We start from the raw sequence: 23,969 nt of genomic DNA, 5'->3' as shown, positions 1-23,969 counted from the left end.
AGGTGATTGGTACCGAAGCTCCTGCTGTTAACGAAACTCACTTCAACCAAACGGGTAAGAGATCAATTTTCTGAGATGATTAACTGCATGCTATTATACATTTATATTTGAATGAGCAGTGATGATATTGACTGAAAATGCCTGTAGCATGTGTAAGGTCTGGTTATCCCCTCTCTCTCTTCCTACAGAGGTCTGTGTGTTAGAACCTGAAGTAGGTCCGTGCAAGGCATTTGTAGAACGCATGTTCTACAACTCCACCTCAAAGAGCTGTGAGGTCTTTAACTACGGAGGCTGTGCAGGCAACCTGAACAACTTTGAAAACAAGAAAGAGTGTATGGACAAATGTCACATGGAAGGTGAGGAAAGAAACTTACCAGGTAAATTCACACTTTTAACTGCCTTTAAGGCAAACACTGCTGCTTCAACAAGAACATGGTGCATCTTTATAACAGTACAGTGGTGTTTACCTATTTTTTATGTTTCTCTCTTTTATTGGAAGAGGCCCCGACGGAAGCCTCGAACTGAAGCCAACCAGCAGAAGTTCAGAGGAGGAGAACCTGTTTCCTCAGTAGAAGAAGAAACACTGCTGATTATCACTTATCATGAACATATACAATATGAGGCGTTACATGAGAACCACAATGAATAAATCTTGTTGATTTTTCTGTCAGCCTTCAAAGAATATGTGGGGATATATGAGATCATCAATAAAACCATTCAAATCCTGTTTTTTTTTGCTGTTTATTTTTTGGGGGAAGTTGATCTCTATAAAACATCCATTCATAACCATGTTATCCGCATTCAACTGAAATATTTTACTTGCAAACTTGACCCCATGCACGAGTGGGTTCCCTCCGGGTAGTCCGGCTTCCTCCCACAGTCCAAAGACATGCTGGTTAGGTTCATTGGGGACTAAATCTGCCCATAGGTGTGAATCAGAGCATGAAAGAGACCGAGTCAGACTGAATGAGACTATCATAGACTGTATAAAAAGATGGTCTACATGACAGCACCCTGAAAGCAAAGCCAAAACATCTTTATCGCCCTCTGCTGAATGGCTGCAGTATAGGTCATAAAGCCCGCCTCCTCCATGTAAACAGATGGGACATGAGTCAAACTATAAAATCAAATTACATGTCAAATACATGTTTCTCAAACATGGTTTCTGTCATTATAGTTAGTTCTTATAATGCTGATTTACAACCAAATGTTCATTTTTCTGACAGATTTATTTTTAATTAGTTTAATTAGTTACCCCCTAGAAACGCCCCTGCGTCTGCTTCAGACCAGCACAAGAAGCTGTTCTGCTGTTAAGTGCCCGTCACGGGGGCTATTTTGGCATCAATTTCGTACAATGAGAGCAGATGGAGACGCGTCATCCATCTATACAGTCTTTGGGCTCTGTGTGTGTCAGCCCTGTGCCTGAACAATCTCAGGCATTCAAATAATATTAATTATGGGTGGATTTTTGTGTTCCACCTTCTTAGGCACATAGTTATCACATCTGTAATAATATCAATGTTTAACAACATTAAGATTTTCTCAAATATTCTGTGTCCCTTGTTACATTCTTTTTTATTGTTCATGAAATGAAAACAAAACAATTACTGATGAGTGGAACAAGTCTTAAATATATAAAATTGACATGTTTTTAAACAAATTTTACTCTCAAAATGGTAATTAGCAACAGAATTCTGCACAAAAAGTACCGGTAAATGTGCGTTTACTGCTCTGGATCTTCTCAAATCAGTGTAAATAAACATAAAAAACATGTAACTTGGTTCTCAAATATTGTATTTATATTATAATATATAACATGACATTCCTAAATGTATTACTTTTTATCCATATAGTTTGTATAAATGTACTAACTCCATGGTGTTGGTAAGTAGCCATGGAAAAATGGAACATTCGGAATAAAATGGAAATTGTGACCGCATGTCCATGTTTTCTGCTTGTTCCATGGGGTACCAACACACAAAACACATAATTTCAGAATTTCAAGACCCCCTCCACCTCAAACCAAGTTTAAGTTTGAGACTTCATTTTAAATTAAAGCCGCAAGCGTCGATGAACGGGCCCTTGCACCCGTGTGCAAGTTGGGGTGTGTTGTGGCTGTGGGATGTGCTGCAGCCGCGGGGTGTGCCTCAGCAGCAGAGTTTGCATGAAGCACAGTATGTGTTGCAGCGACAGGCTGTGCACCAGTAGGGGCAACATGACCCAAATCTATGTATAAGGCCGAGACTGTCATCATGAGATTTGAAGCTGATTGAACATTGTATATGGAAGTTACTACTGGGTCCTACCAGTAGGTGGCGCTATGAGTATGAGCGAAAGATTAATATGTAGACCTATTCAGGCCGAGACTGTCATCATGCATGTGAAATCTGAAGCCGATTGAACATTGTATATGAGAGTTAGTACCGGCTCTTACCAGTAGGTGGCGCTAAGAGTATGAGCGAAAAAGTAATATGCATCTGTTCAGGGACAGTACCCTCATGAAACCTGTGAAATTTGGAGGAGATTGGACAATGTATATGAGAGTTGATACAGGCTGGCCCCAGTGGGTGGCGCTATAGCATTGGCAAAAAAAGGAGTGTGTAGATCTGTTCAGGGCGGGACTCTTATCAAGCATGTGAAATTTGGTGCAGACAGGATGAAGTACAGGCGAGTTATCAATGTCTAAATGTTACGGCGAGGCATCATGGCGAAGGTTATATTCGTGGTGCCGCCAGGGTCACGCCCTCTGTTGTAACCTCACCAAGTTTTCTCACAGACCTTAATCAAGGTCTTAAGAGTTTCCTGACATAAATTTGAGGTTAATATGTGTAGCACTGTTCTGCTGTGCAAGCTTAAAGAACCGCCCCTAGATCCGTTAACTTACACTCACTATAAATAATAATATTGTACTGTATTTATGTATTGAGTGCGTGCCTGTCTACAGTGTTAAAGAGTAAGGACTTTTAATCTTTGTTTATTGTCTCACTTTTGATGCACCTTTAAACCTCTTTTTGGAAAATCACATTAATAGAATGATACCACATAAAACACTTCAAACCGTTAAACTGACAATATTTAATAAAACAAAAAATATTATTATTATTATTATTAGGCACACACAACAGTACCTTACAAATCCTCTATACACTCATTTAGAGTCAATATATTTATACTAGACACAACATTGGTGGGCCCACTCTATTGAAAATAAAACAAAGAAAAAGCCGGCAAATTACAAATAATTAACCCCCGTTGCAGGCCTGAGCGTGGTGTGGCGTTGGGCCACGAAGACGAAGATAGCCGAAAGTGCCCTTCCTTACGAGCAGGGTTACTCACCACCCTCGAGAGTCTAGAGTTGCATGGTCCTTATTCCCCAGATGCGGCAGCTCCTCACATCGATCCCTCGCATTTAATGATGGAAGAAAGTCACTCCTTCTCACCCGAGGGGCAGCTAGGCTGTTCACGATCGTCCAAAGCACTCGTTGTCCCTCTCTTGTCCGCTGACGATATCCAAAAGGCGTGCTAGCGGGGAAGTATCTCCAGAGCTAACACGGCTACAACCCGCTAGCAACAGCTAGCCGCTAACATAGCTGCTTATTTAGCGGTGCAACACTAAGCACAGTCTTCAATACAGGTCCCAAACAAGAAACAGCCACGGCAAATGACGGCTTACTATAATGTCCATGTATCACAGTGACATTAACAAAGATAATTTTACAGGATACAAATAATAATACCGTTCTTCAGCGCGAGTGACGGCAGTCCCGTGGACTCGCTCTGAATCACACCAGACCTTCACTCATACTCCGTTGTTCTCCCGCCCCCCAGCCAATCAGAAACAGAGGAACTTGACAATGCCCCAAACTAACAAATAGGGGAAAGAATACAACAAACAGCATCCTAGTATGTATAGTCAACCTAATCAGGCACGTGTAAAGTGCTGTACCTCTCACACATACTTATTATGCTGCATTCACTGTTATCTGTAAATTACACTACTTCACATAGAAATAGTAAAATAGACATTTAAACCAGATAATACACATTATATAACCATATACACATTAAACAAGAAAACATCCTAGGGTTTTATGATATAATAATAACCCACAGGGTTACATATGTTGTACCACCTTGGATGAGTGGCTTGTAGAGTAAAACATGTTCCCCCTTCCTGTTTCCAGTAGGGGGCGCTAGGCCTGATGGGAAATATTTTCATGGAATTGTGTTCAGGCTGGGACTCTTGTCATACACGTGAAATATGAAGAAGATAGAAGACTTTATAAGAGAATGGCAGTGATTTTAAGTTTTTGGCATTTTGCCAAAAAAACATCAGACTTTGAGTTCCAGTACAGGCCACGCCCATTCTCAAAAACTCAAGCTATAACTTTTGATAACTTTTAATCTCCAATGTCTTGTCAGTACACTGATCGAGTTTGAAAAGGATGGGAGGAAGTCTGTAGGAGAAGTTCATTAAAGTATGGACCCTATGAATATGGCAAAATAGGCCAAACATGACCACATAATACAAAATGGCCTGACTCCTGTTCCTGCTAACTTTTTTGTAGGTCCTGCCATGATACATAGGTATACCAAATTTGGTGTACGTAGGTGAAACCTGTCGGTGTTCGGGCCCTAATTATTATTGCTTGTTTTTAAATCACTCCATGGATCTGCCCCCTCTTACCAACCATCCCCTCTAATTCCTATACTCCACTACGCCAACACAGGTCCTCTGATCAGTCATTTCTGGTCGTCCATCAGGGTTGGGGTGACTGTCTTTTTAAGTTTTGCGTCCCTGTCTGTGGATCAAACCCCTCACAAACCACCCCATACATAATCTGCACCCTCAACTCAGCCATTCAAAGCACAGCTCAAAGCCCATCTCTTCAAGGTAACCAATGACCTCCTTTAAGCAGTGGGCAACACAATTTTGATTATTTTTGACCTAAGTACAACTTTTACCGTGGATCATGTTATTTAATTCAACCTCTTTAAAACTTTGGCTAGCATCAAGTACAATGCTCTTGTTTGGTTTCAAGCTTACCTTTTAAAAGAACCTATTCGGACACCACAGGTAATTACTCATCTTTTACAACTAATATTACTTGTGGTGTACCGCAAGGCTCATGTTTAGGTCCCGTTTTATTTTCTACCCACTTTGGAAAATTATCTCTTTTCCTTATTTCTACACAGATGACACACACACATATACATTCCTTTGAGACTTTGTGACCCAAAGAGTGCAGCTGCTGTTGTATATTGCCTCAATGAAATAGAAAATCCTATTGTCCCCCCTTTACTCATTCAATCTCATTGAGAGTGGCATGGGTGCTTTTTCTGCTAATGGGAAGCCTGCTGCCAGAAATGTGGGAGTATTGTTTGATTCAGAACAAAGCTTTAACCTGCAGATTTACAAATTTGAAAAGTCATGCTTCAGAATTAAACCAATGCTTTCCTAATCTGATCTGGAAAAAGTCATTCAGACACAAGTCTTTACAAGACATGACTACTGTAACTCCGTCCTTTTTGACTTAAAATACAAGCACTATCTTACAAACCTGTCACTAGTTCAGTTCAGAAGGCAGCAGATGGGCTTCTCAGTAGTTTTAAAAGACAAATTCACATCATCCAATTACTTTTTTATATCCAATCCTTTTAGACTAAAAAACCAATATAAGGTTTAACTGATCGCTTTTACAGCAGGTCTCGTTTGCCCGAAACTACGTAGCTAAGGTGGAGCCTTCTGGTCTTTCTGATGGCAAGACTTAAGTCTCAGGTTACAGTGCTTTTGCCATCAGTGCTCCTTTGCTTTTCTTAAATTTTTTTTTTTTACTACTGATTTGTTTATTTCTATTGTTTTATTGCTTTGATGTTTTTTATTTATTTATATTTACATTTTTAAAATGTTGGTAGATTTATTATCTATTTTACTGTCACCATTCTTCTATCTTATCTCCCGACTGTGTTTATACTGTGTTTTTTTTCTTTAAAGAGGGGGTATTATGCTGTTTCACATTTTAAGACAAATATATAATGTTACAAAGTTGTATGTCCAGACTTAACATGGGTGAAGTTTCCGATCTGTGGGTAAAAGTATGTTGGAGTAATCCACAGGCTTCTCAGCTCAGTCTGCAGGCTGCTGTGAACGCCAAATTTTAGACAGTTTTTTCTACTTTGTGACGTCACAAAGTGCAGCCTCAGCAGGCTTCTGAGAGCTGGCCAATCAGAAGAAAGCGGGCTTGTAGGGGCGGGGTTTCTTAAAGGGACAGAGCTGACTGAGTTGTTTCGGGCAGAGGCTGTATGAGGGCTTGCACAGAGCACCAGGGTGAGAAAAATGATGAGTTTCTTTAACTGTAAATTATGCAAATCTACTCCAGGTATTACAGTGCAAAATGAAGCTTGAAATTAGTATAATAACCCCCCTTTAACTTTACTGCACCCTAATATTGTCATGCTGTTGTTTGGAATTATGGTTTGGTTTATATTTTAATTGATCAAAATTATTTATTAGCTTCACAAATTACTTTCCATTTCTATTCTTAAATGAGAAGCTGAAAAAAGAAACTTGTCCAGATTTAATTTAGTGTAATTTGTATGTATTTATAAATGCCAGGGAGCAGCCCTAACAGCATAGGTTAATGGTAAAATTATAAACAATAGACAAGACTTATAATAAATAACATTAACAAACAAGAAACACCAGACAAACACAGAAGTGAGATGTTTTATTGCTGATGTTTTGAGACATAGCTTCATGTGTGCTGAGACAAAGGACTTTTATTTTGACATGAACAAATCAGATTGCAAGTATTTGAATTCTAATATTTCTTTGAGCAGAACACGAGCACCCCTACTTTTTGTGTAACCCTAATGTTGTAATGAAACCTACGCCCATGGGTTCAGATGAGCAGCGATGTATCCTCATCTCACTCAGGTTACACGCAGGAGCTCTGCTTCTGCAAGAGAATAAGCAACACATGAATACAAACGAAAGTTTTGAAATAAATCTTTCTTTAATAGGTATCTGACGCCGTGGATTTCCCATGGGCTTGGTCATCAAGGCAATGTGTTTATTTCTTTATATCTCCTCTGTAATCTCACCAGTAGCAGCATTCAGCACCCCACAGTACTCCTGACACTCTGCCTTGCTGTAGAACTTGTTGCCGTTGGCCTGGCAGAAGCCCTGTTTGTAGGCAACACACAGACCCACGTTGGAGTCAAAGGCCCAGATGGGTGGCTGGCCGGTGCAGGGTTGGGCCGCCATGGGTAGACGGCACGCGGCTGAGGAGAACAGAGGAGTTGTTATATTTTCACATCTCACACCACTTAATCCTGGAAATCAAGCCCACCAGTTGCATCCCCCTTCAACAGGCATGGCACGCAGCCTCGTCTATCACTCCTCACCCTCAGTGCGACATCTCTGCAGACAGTCTCTCTCATTTACAAAGTTGTTCTGGTTGCCCAAGCAGCCTCCATAATTGAAGAGCTCGCAGCTCATGGAGGAGGAGTTGTAGTAGTAACGCGGGTGCAGCCCAAAACAGGCTCCTGTTTCTGGTGCAGCATTACAGGCCTCTACAGAAAGAGACAGGGACGGAGGAATAGATACTGAGTGATTCATTAGAATCGGGATATTTTATCTTACAATTAAAACAGGCATTTGTTTTACTGATGTATCAAAGTGTATCAGGGTATTTAAGGCTGATTACTCACCGGTTACATTGAAGGGAAGAAGTGTTTGATCACCAGAACCCTCCTCCTCTGCTTCCACAGTAAGCTCCTTGTTTCTCTTCCTTCGCTGCATCAAAGCCACAGACAGACGCAGTTAAAGATAAAAGGCAGTCAGCTCAATATTCCTTTTATTAAACGTTAAAAAAAGAACTTAGGCACAGTTTCAGTTAGATTAATAACTATATTTTGAGTACCTGAGACTCAGGGCGAGTTGACGGCTCTGCCACCTGCTCTCCGGGAACACAGTCACCTACAAAGAGATTAATTGGAAGCGTATGATTTAAACAGCCATTTCTTTTTAATGTTCTCTTTTAGTGTTTTACATTGTCATATGTTTTATTGAGTTTATGTTTTATGTTGCATTTCGAAACATATATTTCCTCTGATCTAAACTGAACTGTCTCATTTAACATCTTCTGAATATTGTCTGCTATAAGCCCAGTTTCTCTTTATGAATGAATTAACATGTTCTCATACTTCTCACCAGTTATTTTATGCTGGGCTTTCAGTAATGACACACAAAGGAAGCTAACTCCTTACACATTGTTGCTACCATGTTTAAAATTCTGGGTGAGACTTAAAAAATATTGGGGTATTGTTAAAAACATTTGTGTTTTGTGTATAATTTTGTAGGCTTATTTTGATGGCTAATTTTGTTAGAATTTTTTTGTTAAATAAAGGCATTGAATTATTTATTAAATTATTCATTTAAACTAGAGGGTGAAGAAAAATCGGCAGAGAGAGGTATGTTACTCAGACGATTGAGCTATCCGGTTGTTAAGTGGTGACGTCATATCTCCACATTAAACTGTTTCCGGGTCAAAGCCTGCAACAACGTCTCCTATTTACAACATTCCTCAGTGCTGTTTTGTGTTTTCCTCGCTGTTAAAACATCACGCTTCATCACGGACATGCAGCGTCATGATCGCCACTGCAGACGCCACCCTCACAATAATCAATGTTACCATAGGCTGCCAGCTACCGCTAGCTACAGCATGGAAAAAACAGATTGTAGGCTGTAGTTTGTGTGTGCTTTGAATGTGTTTTAATTGAAAATAAATTGAAATAGTGTAGAAATAACTTGTATACATGTAACAGGCTGTGTCATATATTCCAGTGCTTTTACTGTATAAGCTTAAAAAAGATGTGTGTAACCACGATGCGAGCCCATCCAGGGTCCTCATGCTATTTGTAAAAGAAATAAATGCACATATTCTGATTCCTGGTGTAAATGGTGTTTTCAGCGTGTAAGCAGCCATCATACAGCTGTGATAATCTGTGTTGGAGTTGTACCTTTGTCCTGCTTAATGATGATAGTGTCATCACTCAACCCCTGTTCTCTGACCAGGGCTTTGAAGTCCTCCAGCACAGTGTCTCTCACAGACATGGTACGACCTGAAGAGGACAGAGTTATTGAGATAAAGAGAGAGAGATGTATTATATGGACATAAATGAAGGATAAATAAAGATGTTAAAAAGGCAGAAAAAATGACAAAAAAAATGTTCCAGTGCATCTTTGTCCACTCACTGTACAGTCTAAGCGAGGTGCTCTTAGTCCCTGATGATCTCTTTTTGCTCATAATCATGATGGCGTACTCATTGTAGTTTGTGTGAGCCACGTAGGCATCCACGTCCGACGCCCACCCTGTGGAAATGACAGGGAGAGATGTTACACTGAAAATTACTGGGAGCCAGGAGCTGAAAGGTGGGCACTTTAAGATCATCAAAAAGAGACGCACTTGTCAGGTGGTAGGAGAATCGTCCGGGTGTGGAGGTCAGCTCATAGTCCGCAGACATCTCCTGACATGTTCCACGTCTGCATTCACACAAAAATAACAACAGACATTGTGTGATGTGATGGCTGAGCATATTTAAAGGGATAGTTCAAGTTTTTGAGAGGGACAGACTTCTGTGGTTTCATTTATCAACAGAACCCTGTGAAACCTCTATGCTGAGCAGGATGTTCTTTGTTTGAACAGTGCAGAAAAACACAAGCATGCACCATATTTGAACTCTTAAGAAAGAGCTACAAGGAGCTCAGACTGATGTCTGACTTGTTTTCGGTCTGAGCTCGCAAAGGCACCCTTTGACCCCAACAGCTGATTTGATATAGCACGCAGCATGCACAGAAATGTGGATGTTGTAGGGACAAAAATGGATGTGCTAAAGAAAAGGGCTGTCTAACGGATAAAGCAGAGAAAATATTTAAAATTTACACTTATAAATACTGTGAAATTGATGACCAGCAGTTAAAGTAATATTAATGGATTATATTTCTGTATACTGTCCAGTAGCTAAATATATAACAATTCCTTATATATTCCAGATTATCATACTTTGGACTAAAACCATTGTCAAGATAAGCCAATGTGTCTGCAACATGACTTACATTAAATGTGAATGCGTTCATACAAATTCATACGTATTTTTTCCAAATATGTCAGAATGTCAAATAAATGTATGTTTTGTCATTATATCAACATAACTGTTCAGAAAGTATTTTAAAAACACATCTTTCAATACATTTTGTGCATCAGTGCGTAAATATGTGTAAATGTGCGCTGCATGCTCACCTGAGCGTGGTCCGTGTTGTCTTCAGTTTGCCTTCAGTGGTGCCACTCTCAATTACCATTTTACCAATGGCTGCATCTCCTCTATGTTGTTGCATGTGGGGACATGTACTTGCCACAGCAACATCATGCCATGTTCCCAAAAACTGTTAGAAAAACAAAACATGATATATTTACATTCAAGTTACATAATAGACACAAAACCTGCCACTGAAAAAGGGACTGTTGGTTTATGTTATACATAAAAAATGTTTATTCTTATGTTCGTAAATCAAATTTAGACATTTGCACTCATAACACAAGTAATGAAAATTGCTCAGTAAAACTGTTTGATTTTGATTACAAATTGTTTGATTAGAGAAGTCAAATAAAGTTGAATAATCTCATAAGTAGGGGTGGGAATCGCAGGGTAGCACACGATACGTTACGCGATACGTGGCTCACGATGATGATAATATCACGATACAGTGATTCTGCGATAATCGATATATTGCAGAACAATCATATAATGATACAAGTGCAGGATAAATGTATTTATTCACTGGAATTTGGGGTCAATTTCACAGAATCTGACACAAACCAAGATGAAACAATAATCATGTTAACAGTCTGTCAATTAAATTTACAGAACTATAGAACAACTGTAAAGTCATGAATTTTGGTTCATGTCAAAAGCTGCACAGCGAGGCGTCATGAAGTAGTGAGTCAAAATCACAGGGAAATCTGTTTAGAGCGGCATATATCTGTAAATGAAAATATCGATATTTGGCGCCAGCATATCGAAAAATGTAGGGATACCCTTTTACAAGTTAAAGTCCTGCATTCAAAATTTGACTTAAAAGTAAACGTACAATGGTATGAGCATTAGGGGCGGGAATCGCAGGGTAACTTTTGTTTGTTGTTGTGATATGTGATACGTGATACGTGTTACGCGGACCACGATAAGGATAATAACACGATACAGTGATTCTGCAATAATTGATATACTGGAAGACAATCATAAAATGATACATCACAATATCTGATTAACTTCTTCTTTGGCCAGTTGATTTCACATTACCCTTATTCGTGTCACAGCAAGGAGTCATGAAGTAGCGACACCATGAGTCTAAATGGCAGGGAAATCTGTTTAGAGCTCCATATATTTCTATATCAATTTTATTGTATTGCACGAGTCAGGACGTATATTATATATATATTGCCGTATCGATATTTTATACCACCCCTACTCATAAGAACTAAAATTCTGGCCACTGGAGACGCATACAGGACACAAAGTTTCACTCTACGCAGATGATGTTATACTATCATCTGTATTACATGTACTTTGACTTGAGTTTTACTGTGTGTAACACAACTGTGGTCTCTTCTCTGAAATGCTTTAACATTATCAACAATTTATTCATTAAGTTCATTTGAAGTTTTATCATCTATTCAAAACACATATTTTTAGGGCATTAGTGTGTAGAGGTTGCCTGCAGTATAATCAATTTATTCACAATATAAAAGGTAAAGAGTATTAAACTAATAACAGACAGAAAAGGGAAAACTTCAAAAGTACAGAAGTGCATTTAAGTGCATCTGCCTTTGTAGCTTTTTACACACATTATGCATAAAAGAGGACAAATACCTCACCTGGGTCAGATCAAAGTTCTCCTGAGTGGGGAAGAGAGGTTCTGGGAGCGTAGGGAGCCCCTGAATGCTCGAGGTCCACCCCAGGACCAGCAGGGAAACCAGAGTCACTGCTTTCTGCATCCTATCAGCCTGCCTGTCCACTAGTCTGAGGGAGAATCCAGTCTGAGACACTGAAAACAAGGAAAGAGTCACCTCCTTGCCTAATTTTTTTGTAACTCCCCCTCTTGACGGGGCAATGACCTATGTTTTGTGTGCAGTAGCCCCCGCACTGGCTCCCACAGCCAAGCAAAAAACAAACAAGTAAAAGAGCAAAGTTCTGCTGCTCTGTCTCTCGCTTTGAGCTCTGCCTGGGCAGCTGACCACTTAAACATTGGACTTCAACATTTTGGCAACATCAACAAATCAATACAAGTCATCATCTGAGGGACTATTGAGTAACAGCTACATGATATTTCATCCTTAATTATGTACATGTGAAGCCATTTTGGAGCTCTGTTCACCACAGGAAAGAACTGTAAACGTCTGAACTGCACTAGACGTTATTCTAGACGTTATATAATTAAGTCTAATCAAGACTTCTAATCAAGAGCATTTCTTTGTACGCCTCAGCAAGTGGTGTAGTGGTGCCTGGGGAAGTGGGTGTACTCCTAATTTGTCCCATAGACTGTATAAAAAGATGGACGACATGACAGCTCCCTAAAAGTGAAGCTCAAACATTTTGAGCGCCCCCTGCTGACTGGCTGCAGTATAGGTCATAAAGCCCGCCTCCTCCATGTTATCAGATGGGACATGAGTCAAACCATAAAATCAAAATACACGCCAACATTTTTTTCTCATACATGGTTTCTGTCATTACAGTTAGTTCTTATTGTGCAGAATTACACCCAAGTGTTCATTTTTCTGACAAGATTAGTTTTAATGAGTTATTTGATGCTGTCAAAATGATGATTGACAGCTCTGCTGACAAATACGGCTCCCGCAGCCGATCTGTTCCGGATTAGCAGAGTGGAGGAGGAACGGTGAGAGGAAACGTGACTAAAACAATCACTACAGTCATTGAAGTTTCCATATCTGTGTCTGCTTCAGACCAACACAAGAAGCTGTTGTGCTGTTAAATACGCCGGCGTGCAGGATCCTTGCTCTACTGTGCAGCACTGGCTCTAAATAACGTCACCATCGCAAGATGGCAGCGCCCGTCATGGGGGCTATTTTGGCATCAATTTCATACAATGAGAGCAGATGGAGACGGGTCGTCCATCTTTAAATGAAGTTATTGCTCCAAATGCGCAAGATTGCAACATATTTCAAATGCATTTCTGTACAATGAGGGGAGCTGGAGATACATCGCCCATCTTTATGTACACTCATTTTTTTGTCCCCATTTAAAAAAAAAAAAGACTCAGCTACAACTGACAATAGTGTTGGGCAACTTACTGAAGAAGTGTAGGCTAATGTCATTTTTTGTTATTACTCCTTTCAAACTGAATAATATGAATTACTTGTATGTAATGTTATGTAATTAGCTATTAATTGGTATCAAAGTCACAAGGTAATGAATATTTATGTTGGGCTACAATATTACCGTAATAACCCCTACCTCCTTGGCATTTCCCTGTTGCTGTAATAACACTTCCAGACGGCCAAGGTAACATCCCTCTCTGGCTCATCCTCCATCATTGGTTAAGCCGTTTGGCTAGTTGCCAACTTAACCAACCCCCACCTGTCCCTCAGAAACAGCTTGATGATAGTTTACCAAAACTAATTGCTGTCTGGTGACGCAGTGATGCAGATTCACTTGGATAAGTAATGTAATTAGCCTACTGTTACCGTTTTAGAAAGGGTAATCTCTTACGCTCCTCATTTCTGCGGAAGGTAAACATATTACAGTAAGTTGCTGCGCCGAGTCTTAGAAAGACAGACTCTCGTTTAGTGAGTTAATCCATTAACACAATTACCTACACAGACAGTGAGTCCAGTAAACCAGACAGGTCCTATTAACACTAATCTCGTGTTGTAAACCGTGTGGTGTTCGCGAACGAATCTTTCCGGTGAATCGAATCTAAAACCGAACCGATTCATTTATCTCCCAGTTGAGTTAAGCTCTAACTCAGTTGTAAATGAACGTGCAGGGACACAAGCTGAGTGAGTTGTTTACTTCATTTGTTCTCAGGATACGCAGCATTGTGGCTGGCTGTGTACAAGACTGTCTCAGATTGGTTTGCTGGGAGGGAGCCGCTCATGTTCAGTGATTCGCTCACTAGTGTGAAGAGTGAACGTGAGCCCTGAGTGACTTCCCGCTTGAAAAGAAACAATTTCAACACTTAACCCTATAATTCTTATTTAGCAAATATTATATGTTTTGAATGAAACTTAAAGCTCCTGTGAGGAGTTTTTCGCTGGTTATGAAACGGACTGAAATTAATTCTGATGACTCTATATGACCTACAAAAGCAAACCAGACCATCAGCGACAAGATCAATTATTTCTATATAGTTATTTTGAATGCCTGAAACTGCTGGCGTGGGGGTAGGTGTCAGGTGAAGCGATTTACTGCACGCTGCCTTTATTTCCATTTTCCAGGGCAAAAATTTTAAGTGAGTGATACATATGACTTTTATGTTAAAAACCACCACTTAAACATGTACAGGACGAAATCAGCAAAGAGATAAGAGGTATGGCTTTGTCCACAGGGGGCGCCAAAATCAACACAAAACAAAAGTTCTTCACAGGAGCTTTAAAGCCAACAGATTTGCATGTTCTATTAACGAAATGTTATTAATTTACGTAGCTGGAAAGAAAAAATGTGTTCTTTGTGTTGTTTGGCAGTCTTGAATTACACTCCCCACTCGTAGTGTACAATTATTTTTAACTTTTTTATGGTTATGATTAATACAGCAAAATTCAGCAATCACTATTCACCCAAAGAAATATTGTCTCTAAATGTAATGCAAGCAGACAATGTCGTAAACACAGTTAATCATAGAAACAAATTGATAATTTAGCCTACAATTTCGAGGAGAAAGAATTGCCTACTGTGCCTGTTCCCTTTACTTTACCTTAATTTCAGTGCTAATTGTTTGCTAGGCTAATTATTAAAATTGCACATCTATAAGCCTACCTGTTGTACAAAATAGTGTAGGCCTAAGGCTTTTTTAAAAACAATATCTGTATCCATCTTAATTGTCAGCTCACCTGCTTCTTCAAAAACGACTCTTCTCGGTTCACAAACAGGATGAACTGAAGTTAAGCCTCGTTTCAGTTCACTTAGTGAGACTACTGAGGTGAAACTCCGGTCAAGGAATTAACGAGTCCGTAAACAAATCTTTGTAATGACCGAATCCCAATGATTGACTACACTGCTGTGCCAGATTACTGGTCTCACTTATTTCACCCAAAGACATGTTTGTCCATTCTGCATTTGAAAGAAAGCTTCCTCCACAATCAATTTAAGTGTAGATAATTAATTACAAGACTCATCAGGAGTTTAATGAGAAACATGTATTAAAAAAACGAATGTTTCAAACTAATTCAATCATAATAGTTAGTTACTCTGAATACACTCTGATAAACAGTGAATAAGTTTATTAGCAAAGCTCCTACACTACATGTTCAAGGTGACAGACCAAGCCTATATATATAAAAATAAAATACCTCAATCAGTATTATTTTTTAAAAGTGTATTTTTTTATTTATTATATTTGTTTACTTGATAGGGACAGAGCATGATAAGGAACATCAGCATAAACATGTAAGATGTAAACATGCCAGAGTTAGCAAGAATGCTAATTTGCATCCCTAGCCCCTAAGCAGGTAACATTAAAGAGACAGACACATTAAAGAGACAATATACAAGAACAAATATACGAAGACACGATGCATTGATTTCACCATTGAGGAAAACACTGACAGTGTGACAGCAGAGGTGTGTGATGTTCATCCTCTTCAGTCTTTCCACATGACGTCTCATCCTGAAACAACAATAAAACATGTTATTAATATGCTAAAATTAAAGGCAATACAACACTTGTCATGTTTAATACTTTGACATTCAGCCAGACATGGCATCGTTACAGCCTGTGTGAGGATCGGAAAACAAATGGATTGGGCTGAAAACGTGTTGTTGTTTCTAAAATGCTGATGAATCACAGATCTACGTTACTGTTGAAATTTGCTACCATATTTAATAAGCGGGAATCTGTGTTAAATGATTGCAATTAAACATTTCAGAGTTCATTTAGAGTGGTGCTTAAACAATAAGTCCTCTCACCTGTTCAGATGTTACCAGCATCCTCATGTTGTGCAGGAGCCACAGGTGGCACCACTTTCCTTCTTGACCTCTTGGGAGCAAATAACAGGTATTCATACAGTGTACTCACAGGATGGTCTGATACATCTTCAAACATATACAGAGTGTAAATGTTATGTTAGCATGTGACAAGGTGAAGCACGTACCTGTGGCTGAGTTGAGACGTGCATTGTCTGCTCACCTGGAACACACTCATCTGGGAAGTACATGTTTAAAAATGTCATTCATGTTTCAAACATATAACATGACTGTTGTATAGAGCTACACCTTTGCCTTTCCTGACCGTGTGTGTGTGTCTGCACCTTTGTTCTGGTTCATGATGATGTCATCATCCCTCATCCCATGTTGTCCGACCAGGGTTTTAAAGTTGTCCAGCACAGCAGAGCCCACGCTCATAGCTCGACCTGAGGACAGAATTAACATTACACAAACTTCTCTGTATTTTTAATGAACAACAGCACATTTAGCAAACAGTCACATGTGAAAAGTAGTATGGGAATCATGTACCAGTCAGGGTCCGGGAGGCAGACACCCTCTCTACTTTCAGGAGTAGGTAGATTCATACAATATAGATTAAAAACCTGTTACCTACTATAAAGCTTGGCTATGGTGGTTTTATTTCCTGATGGCTTCTCTGTGCTAAGCTGAAGCATCATTGCGAAATGAGCATAGTCGGTATGAACCACGAAGGAATCAACATCCGCCCCGAACCCTGCAGAAAAGAAAGAACTCACAATAAAGTCTTTGCGCACGGCCTGCTGCTTTTTAGGGCAACATTACACAAACTGTTGATGTGGTGTGAAAGATTACTTGCAACGTGATGGAAGAACCGTCCTGGAGTGTCCGTCAAACTGTAATCTGTGGAAGTCTGCTTACATGAACCGTTCCTACATGCGGACACATGCAAAACACAGAACATGTTACGGCAAATACTTCAAACTTTCTGTCAGCAAGAATGCATGTAAAGCCCCTTTCACACAGGCACTGACTGTGTGAAAGGGGCGGGTGCATGTGTAAATGCAAACTGCCTAATTTTTCACCCCCACTTTATGCAGACGTTTTCCCTGCTTGCCTCCCAGTAAAATGTCTGCAAAAAGTCAGGGTGAGTGGTTGTGTGGACGCAGCAGGTAGTAGTCAATAACTGTATATAAAGATGGATGACGAGTCTCCATCTGCTCTCATTGTACAAAATTCAAGCCAAAATACAGCCGAGGCAGGCGCTGCCATCACCATCTATTGGTGGGTGGAACCGCCGTAGCCACTTCCACTAACCTAAACACACGCTTAACTCACTGGGGGGAAAAAACAGCAAAGATCTCGCACGTCAGCGTGTTTAACAGCAGAACAGCCTCTTGTGTTGGTCTGAAGGTAACGTTCACAGATATGTAAACTTCAATGACTGTAGTGATTGTTTTAGTTTTGTTTCCTCTCGCCGATCACCCTCTGCTCTGCTAATCAGGAACAGATCGGCTGCAGGAGCCGGATTTGTCAACAGAGCTGTCAATCATGGCGTTACACCCCCTTTTTACAGCATTAAATAACATTAAAAATAAACTTGTCTGAAAGATGAACACTTGGACGTAAATCAGCATGATAAGAACTAACTATAATGACAGAAACCATGTTTGAGAAACATTTATTTGACAGGTATTTTGACTTTATAGTTTGACTCATGTCCGATCTGTTAACATGGAGGAGGCGGGCTTTATGACCTATACTGCAGCCAGTCAGCAGGGGGCGCTAGAGATGATTTGGCTTCACTTTTAGGGAGCTGTCATGTCGTCCATCTTTTTATACAGTCTATGGTAATAGTCCGGTACCGTGAGCGAGTGGGCGGAATTATGATGTTTATATCGTGTGACCAGTGTGAAACCAGAAGAGCAACACATAACAGGATGAATAAAAACATCCAGGGTTAAAGAAAAAGGAAGAGCAAAGATGTCTGCAAATTGGAGAGATGAAGACTTTCGGGAACTTCTTGCTGTGAGGGCCGACGCCAAGGCCCCCAGTCCGACAGGGACAATCTCCTGCTGTGAGGGGCATGTGTGAAAAGGGCAACTGGAAAATCTCAGGGGCAGACTGCGAGTGCATGTGTGAAAAGGGCTTAAGTCTGACCTGGAACTAGTGGACGTCATGGTAAGGTTGCCCTCTGAGGCAATTTGATGCAGCTCCATTGCAACAATGGCGGGGTTTCCTCTCTTGCGCTGCATGTAGTGAGGACAAGTAGAAACAACTGCTAGCTCATACCACCTCCCCATGAACTGCAAGGGACAACACACTGATGTCAGAAGCTGTAATAAAACGTACATTTGACTGGTTGACTGTGGAAGTTGCAAACTTAGTATCCACTCACCTGGCCGACATCAAAGCTGTCCTGTGTGGGGATCAGAGGTTCAGGCTCCAAAGTGAAAGCTTTCAGGGTCCAGGCCGACCCCAGCACCAGCACAGACACCAAACTCACCGCTCTCTGCATCCTGTGTCAAACTGACACACTTTTCCCTCTACAACAACTCTACAGAAAAAAAAAATCACTAGTCTCTGTATCCGCTGTGTCTTATCGGCCTGTGTGCACTAATGTGTGTCCATGTGATTGTGTGTTTGCTCTCCCATATATTTAGAATCACTGGACTTCAGAATGTGAGGCTAAAACAAACAACAGATCGATACATGTAAGAATTTAACAGCTGATAATTAGTGGGGGAAAAGGCTGGGCGGCTGTCTGCGAGTCAACAAGATCAATATGATTCTAATCTACATACAAAGGCTTTAACCTAACTTCTCTAAGCATCCAGATCACCGTATGCTCATTATAGGCTGGTTAGCTTTAGCATTAGCTAGCACTAGGTCGCGCATGAGAGAGCTATGAGGTGCAAACATTTAATGGTGTGTAGGATCTGCCCCCTTGTGGTCCTACATGTGAGCTACAACACCTGAGAGTGCAGGACGTAATAAAGACACATTCAGACATGCGTGTGCACTTATTCTTGAGGTTAGTATTGTTTATTTAAAGTGTAACAACCAAGTGGATTTAATTCAGGTTTAATTGTAAAGTTAGATTTTATGCAAACTCTTTTAATGAAAGTCAAAAATTAGCCCCCATAGTGTAAAACCTTTTTTCATTTATGATTTGTAAAAAGAATACAATACAAACATGAATACAGTTTATCTGCAATATTAGCTATGTATGATCTTTGTGGTCACAATGATGTGACAATTATGATAATGTTTGCTGAGGTTCTTTCAGGAAATTCAAAGTAAATGCTGGGAAAAAGTGGACAGCACGTCAAGCACGATGAGTTCCCGGCGTTCCAGACCTTGAGCCTTCAGGCTGAAACAAAAAAAATATGAAAATGTGTTGTACAAAAGTCACACAACCAAATAAAGTAATTTTTTTTTGTAGAAGAAAAAGAAGAAAGACTCACCTCAAGTCTAGTTGATGGTAATTGTGGGCAATTTTCTGTTGGCAAAAAGATATAAACAACTATTATCTGCATGTGCGTGTGTATATTGCATATGCATGTATTGCATATATATGCCACATATAGCATTGGCAGTGTGTACATATGTAGACATATGTGTGTTACTTTACCTGCAGGAGGAGGAGTCAGAATAGACGCTGCAGGGAAACCCAGGGACAAGGCCAAGGCTCTAAACTTCTGAACAGCACTGTTCCTGACAGTGTGAGAGCGACCTGCAGACATACAGACAAACACAACCGGGATGAACACCGAGACAGGATGCGTAAAGGTATATGTGAATGAGCCTGTGTGTGTGTGTGTGTGTGTGTCACCGTAGAGCGCCACTTGTGTGTACTCTCTGTTAAACAGCTGGTGTTTGACAACCAAAGCGTAGTCGGTGTAGTTTGTTCCCATCACTGTGATGTCCTTTATCATGTTGTGTCCTGACACCAAACACAGCACAAGTGAGGGACAAAGATGTAGAATAATTAAACACAACTCTGTAAAGTAACAGATCCTACAATATGGACGATAAGATGAAATTGTTCAGCAGAAATTGATATTTCAAAATAAAAGGCTCGATATGAGAAAAGAGGAAGCTTGATGTAGTAAACCAAAGGCAACAATTATACAAAAATATTGTTTATTATGTGCATGTGCAGCTGTCATTGGGCAAATGGGAGGAAGCCGGAGAATGCGGAGAGAGAACCGACGCATGCATGGGGAGAACATGCGAACTCCACACAGAAAGGGACCCTACACCCGAACTGGGATTCGAACCAGGAACCTTCTAGCTGTGAGGCGACACATTTATCACAAGGAAGATCTTGAAAAAAAGCATCACGAGGTGAATTTGTAAATGCTTACAAATGTATTAAGTTTCTATTTTAAGTGCCCCCACAGTAGTTCAGGAAGTCCTTTTATGGTCATGTGACCCACACACCCTGACATCATGTACATCCCGGCCTCTCTCTTACACTCAGCATGTGCCACTCAAATATTGACATTGTCAGTGATTAAGTAAAGTCACTATACTTTTCCCGCTTTGAGAAGTGATGAGTCATGTTACAGTGAGCAGACTTACGTGTGCTGAAGTAGTTGAACTGTCCAGGTGTGTTGGTCTTCTCGTACTGGTACACCTTTCTTATACAGCCTACAGGACTGAAGCACACACAGGAAACACACTTAATATCTCCCTCTGTGTTTCCTGCCTGTTCCAACACTTTTGCATCATACACATAGGCTGTATAAAAGATATATCAATATATACAGTCATTGATCATGCACTTGTACTTACGTGGCGTCCCACATCGTGAGGTTGACGTTGCCGTTTGGCAGAGGTGTGACCATGCCCATGGAGGCCTTCAGTTTGTCCCTGAAGGGGGCGAACTTTGGAGAGTCGTAGGCCAGGCCCACGCGGTACCACCTCCCTGCAAACTAAACACACACACACACACACACACACACACACACGGGCAGACAAAATTAAGTTACTAACTGAATGATTTACAGTCCTAACTGCACTACTGATCATCCTTTATGCATTTATTATGTTCTCACACAAGTCAAGATGCCTGATGCACAAAAAAAAAGATGACTGGTCTGTTACATTTTAAAGATAACACCGTCAATATAAAACATTTTTTTCATTATTAACACATCCCTGGAAAACACCAAATCCAACAAGGCCTTAGTTGTTCTCCCAATAGTTTTTGGCTTCACCTATGTGTTTGTGGCTCTCAGCCCTAAGTCCACAGGTTCATACTGAAGACATACAGCTTCATATGAATGCACATTTTTTTCCCTGAAAAAAGCTGAACAGTGTGAGTTTTACTTTAAACCTGTGGTTCTCAACTGGTGGGTCCGGACCCAGAAGTGGGTCGTGGATATGTGAAAAAAAAGGTTGTGGCAAAAAAAATCGATGCTGCGCTTTTATTATGCAGGATGTGAGTTTCCTATGACGTACATGCAGTAGTAGTAGCTTAGTCACACACTATGTATTCACTGATTGGGTAATCCCGGCTACAGTTGATGAGCCCGACAGTAGTTGCACTTATGTTGCAGTTTTTCAGCATATTGGCCACCATTTTGGTCGACTATTATGCTGTAATGTTTTGTTCGGTCTCCAAAACTGCACCATTTTTCATTAATATATTTGGGTCACGATGTGTCATTGAGGAGGTGGTGGTGGGTCCTGAGGCGAAACCAGCTGAGAACCACTGCTTTAAACAGCATTTTGAGACTATTTTCAGCTGCGGATTTTGTGCACTAATGAGTATTTTAGGAAGCATTGACGCGTATGTTGGATTCATGTGGGAAAAAAAATACATCACCCATGTTTATCGTAAAGAAGGAACAAGTCAGTGCTTGTGTTTTGACAGTTTTTTGGAGCAACATAGAGCTCTGCAAAGTATGGGGCAATACTTGTTACAACTAGTTGTTGAATCAACTGATTGGTGGTTCTGGATTCGTCACTGAAGCATCGTGTGTCACAAATATGGACCTTTGGGTAACACGTGCCGTTTGGTCCATGTTTTAAATGTATTATTAGCGTCTATAATTTTAGTTTAAACCGTCAAAGTGGGAAAACAAGTTGTAAATGCTGCTTTTAACCACAGCACCTCCTGTAAGATCCTGAAGTACACAATGCATCCTTTGAGCTACTTCAGGCTTTTAAGGTAAAGAATAGACACATGAATTGTAAGGAGAAAAAAGAGGAAATCACTGCGATAGTTTCAGGTTGCGTGTTATCTAATAATCACATGAACCGACGCCAGACTGGCATGACTCTGACTCTTCTTCTGGGATCAGTCTGGTCGGCTCTTAAATTAGCCTCAGGAAACAAGTGTGGATCTATTTTTTGAGACAGTCGCATGTTGTATGCATCATGGGATATCGTGTGTGAGGAAACCTGGGAAAACAAGGATTCACTCATTTAGGAATCATAACAGTTTGTGCTGAGGCGACACTACTTGTTTGTTTTGGGTGAACAACTGAGAAGCTGACCACACACACACACAGCTCCCTCAATTGACGAATAATAATGAGACAACAGCCTCCTGAACTCAACAGATCAAGCAGATTAAAGTCAATTTACGCTTGAAATACAGAGGTAAATGTGTGTGTGTGTTTCTTACCCTCTGCAGGTTGAAATCTTTCTGCGGCTTCACGCCGGCGTGCACCATCATCCCGCACATCGCCATGACAACGGCAACCACAGTGGTCCTCATGGCCGCTCAGAGAAAGGACGTCTGGTGGGACCCGAAAGGTTGAGACAGGGTATCTGACCCCCTGAGCCTGAAGTGAACTGAATGCGGCTCACACACAGGTACAGAGTGGCAAAGCCTGTGGCAATGTTTGCTTTCCTGCTGATACACCCACCCGCCCGGCAGCCAATCATCGGCAGGGATCAGGGAACACTGGCCAAGTGTTGAAGATGTGTGGCTCCAAAACAAGCCAGACTTCACTTCCCATATGTGCTGGAATACGTGGTGCTTGTGGTGGTTGTTTTTTGCGTCAGATGAGGCTCATGTGGAGAGAACACACAAGCATGCTGTCACAAGACCTGAAGGGAACAAGAAGAAGACGCTCAGATTCTGCATCTAAGGCCTAATAAAGAGACTTAAGCAACAAAATGCACTTTAAGCGTCATATTAGGGAAGTTGATCACATGTTTTAGATTTCACAAAGACTTCAGAATTCAGTATCCCTTAAGATTCTTCTGTTTGTGTTCCCTTGATGGCCTCGCTCCGAGCTACATTACAGCACAGCTAGGCCTCTCAGATCAGAGGCAGGGCCTTCTCTGTAACCACACCAAGACTCTCTCAATAATCTCCCATCACATATAAGAACAGAAGAATCTCTTGACTGCTTGGAGACTCACTTTTATTCCCTTGCTGAATTCCCTTGCATCTCACATTTATCTGCGTGTCTGTTTTGTGTCAGTGTGCACGTGTACGTACGTACAGTTCAAATATTCATGTCCTGTGATAATCTTTTCATTTGTTCTTAATTTCTGGTTGTTTTTAAGCTTGCAGTAAAGCACTTTGGTACAAACTGTTTGTTTAAAAGCGCTCTATAAATAAATTTGACCTTGACGTTTAGCCGAGTTTTATTCCTCACGATCTAAAGGGGACGAACAGGACTGAGTGTAAAATCTCAGTTCAGATATTTGCAGCTCACTGCGCTGCTGAATAATGCAACACAGGTGATCAAACCTGAGCTCATTTCCAGCCAATAATTGCTTGACTGTGGATCTGCTTAAAGGGA

The 23,969-nt window shown here is 40.6% G+C and overlaps 3 protein-coding genes across 3 annotated transcripts; all 3 read right to left on the bottom strand.

The window, feature by feature from the left end:
• Positions 1-6,933: 6,933 nt before the first annotated feature.
• On the bottom strand, positions 6,934-12,056 carry LOC138602379 (protein AMBP-like). The gene is made up of 10 exons (XM_069673855.1): positions 11,937-12,056; positions 10,305-10,447; positions 9,471-9,547; positions 9,260-9,376; positions 9,025-9,126; positions 7,926-7,981; positions 7,714-7,798; positions 7,408-7,575; positions 7,105-7,284; positions 6,934-6,959 (listed from the first exon to the last, which is right to left on the bottom strand). Exons 1-10 carry the CDS (start codon positions 12,054-12,056, stop codon positions 6,934-6,936), a joined length of 1,074 nt encoding a protein of 357 aa, XP_069529956.1.
• Positions 12,057-15,823: 3,767 nt separating this feature from the next.
• Positions 15,824-18,715, bottom strand: LOC138602378 (protein AMBP-like). The gene is made up of 8 exons (XM_069673854.1): positions 18,596-18,715; positions 18,358-18,503; positions 17,053-17,129; positions 16,835-16,954; positions 16,545-16,646; positions 16,389-16,438; positions 16,204-16,273; positions 15,824-15,904 (listed from the first exon to the last, which is right to left on the bottom strand). The coding sequence occupies exons 1-7, from the start codon at positions 18,713-18,715 to the stop codon at positions 16,208-16,210; spliced, it is 681 nt and encodes a 226-aa protein (XP_069529955.1). The 3' UTR covers positions 15,824-15,904; positions 16,204-16,207.
• Positions 18,716-19,241: 526 nt separating this feature from the next.
• ptgdsa (prostaglandin D2 synthase a) lies at positions 19,242-23,023 on the bottom strand. The gene is made up of 7 exons (XM_069673783.1): positions 22,838-23,023; positions 20,998-21,137; positions 20,785-20,861; positions 20,033-20,143; positions 19,832-19,933; positions 19,665-19,699; positions 19,242-19,570 (listed from the first exon to the last, which is right to left on the bottom strand). The coding sequence occupies exons 1-7, from the start codon at positions 22,928-22,930 to the stop codon at positions 19,526-19,528; spliced, it is 603 nt and encodes a 200-aa protein (XP_069529884.1). The 5' UTR covers positions 22,931-23,023; the 3' UTR covers positions 19,242-19,525.
• Positions 23,024-23,969: the final 946 nt, after the last annotated feature.

Source organism: Semicossyphus pulcher, unplaced genomic scaffold (assembly GCF_022749685.1).
Source record: "Semicossyphus pulcher isolate SPU_LCO1_2020_fin unplaced genomic scaffold, fSemPul1.0.p SCAF_22, whole genome shotgun sequence".
In the NCBI taxonomy this organism is placed as follows: domain Eukaryota; kingdom Metazoa; phylum Chordata; class Actinopteri; order Labriformes; family Labridae; genus Semicossyphus; species Semicossyphus pulcher.
The sequence above is the reverse complement of the archived record's forward strand: the minus strand, read 5'-3'. Positions and strand labels throughout refer to the sequence as shown.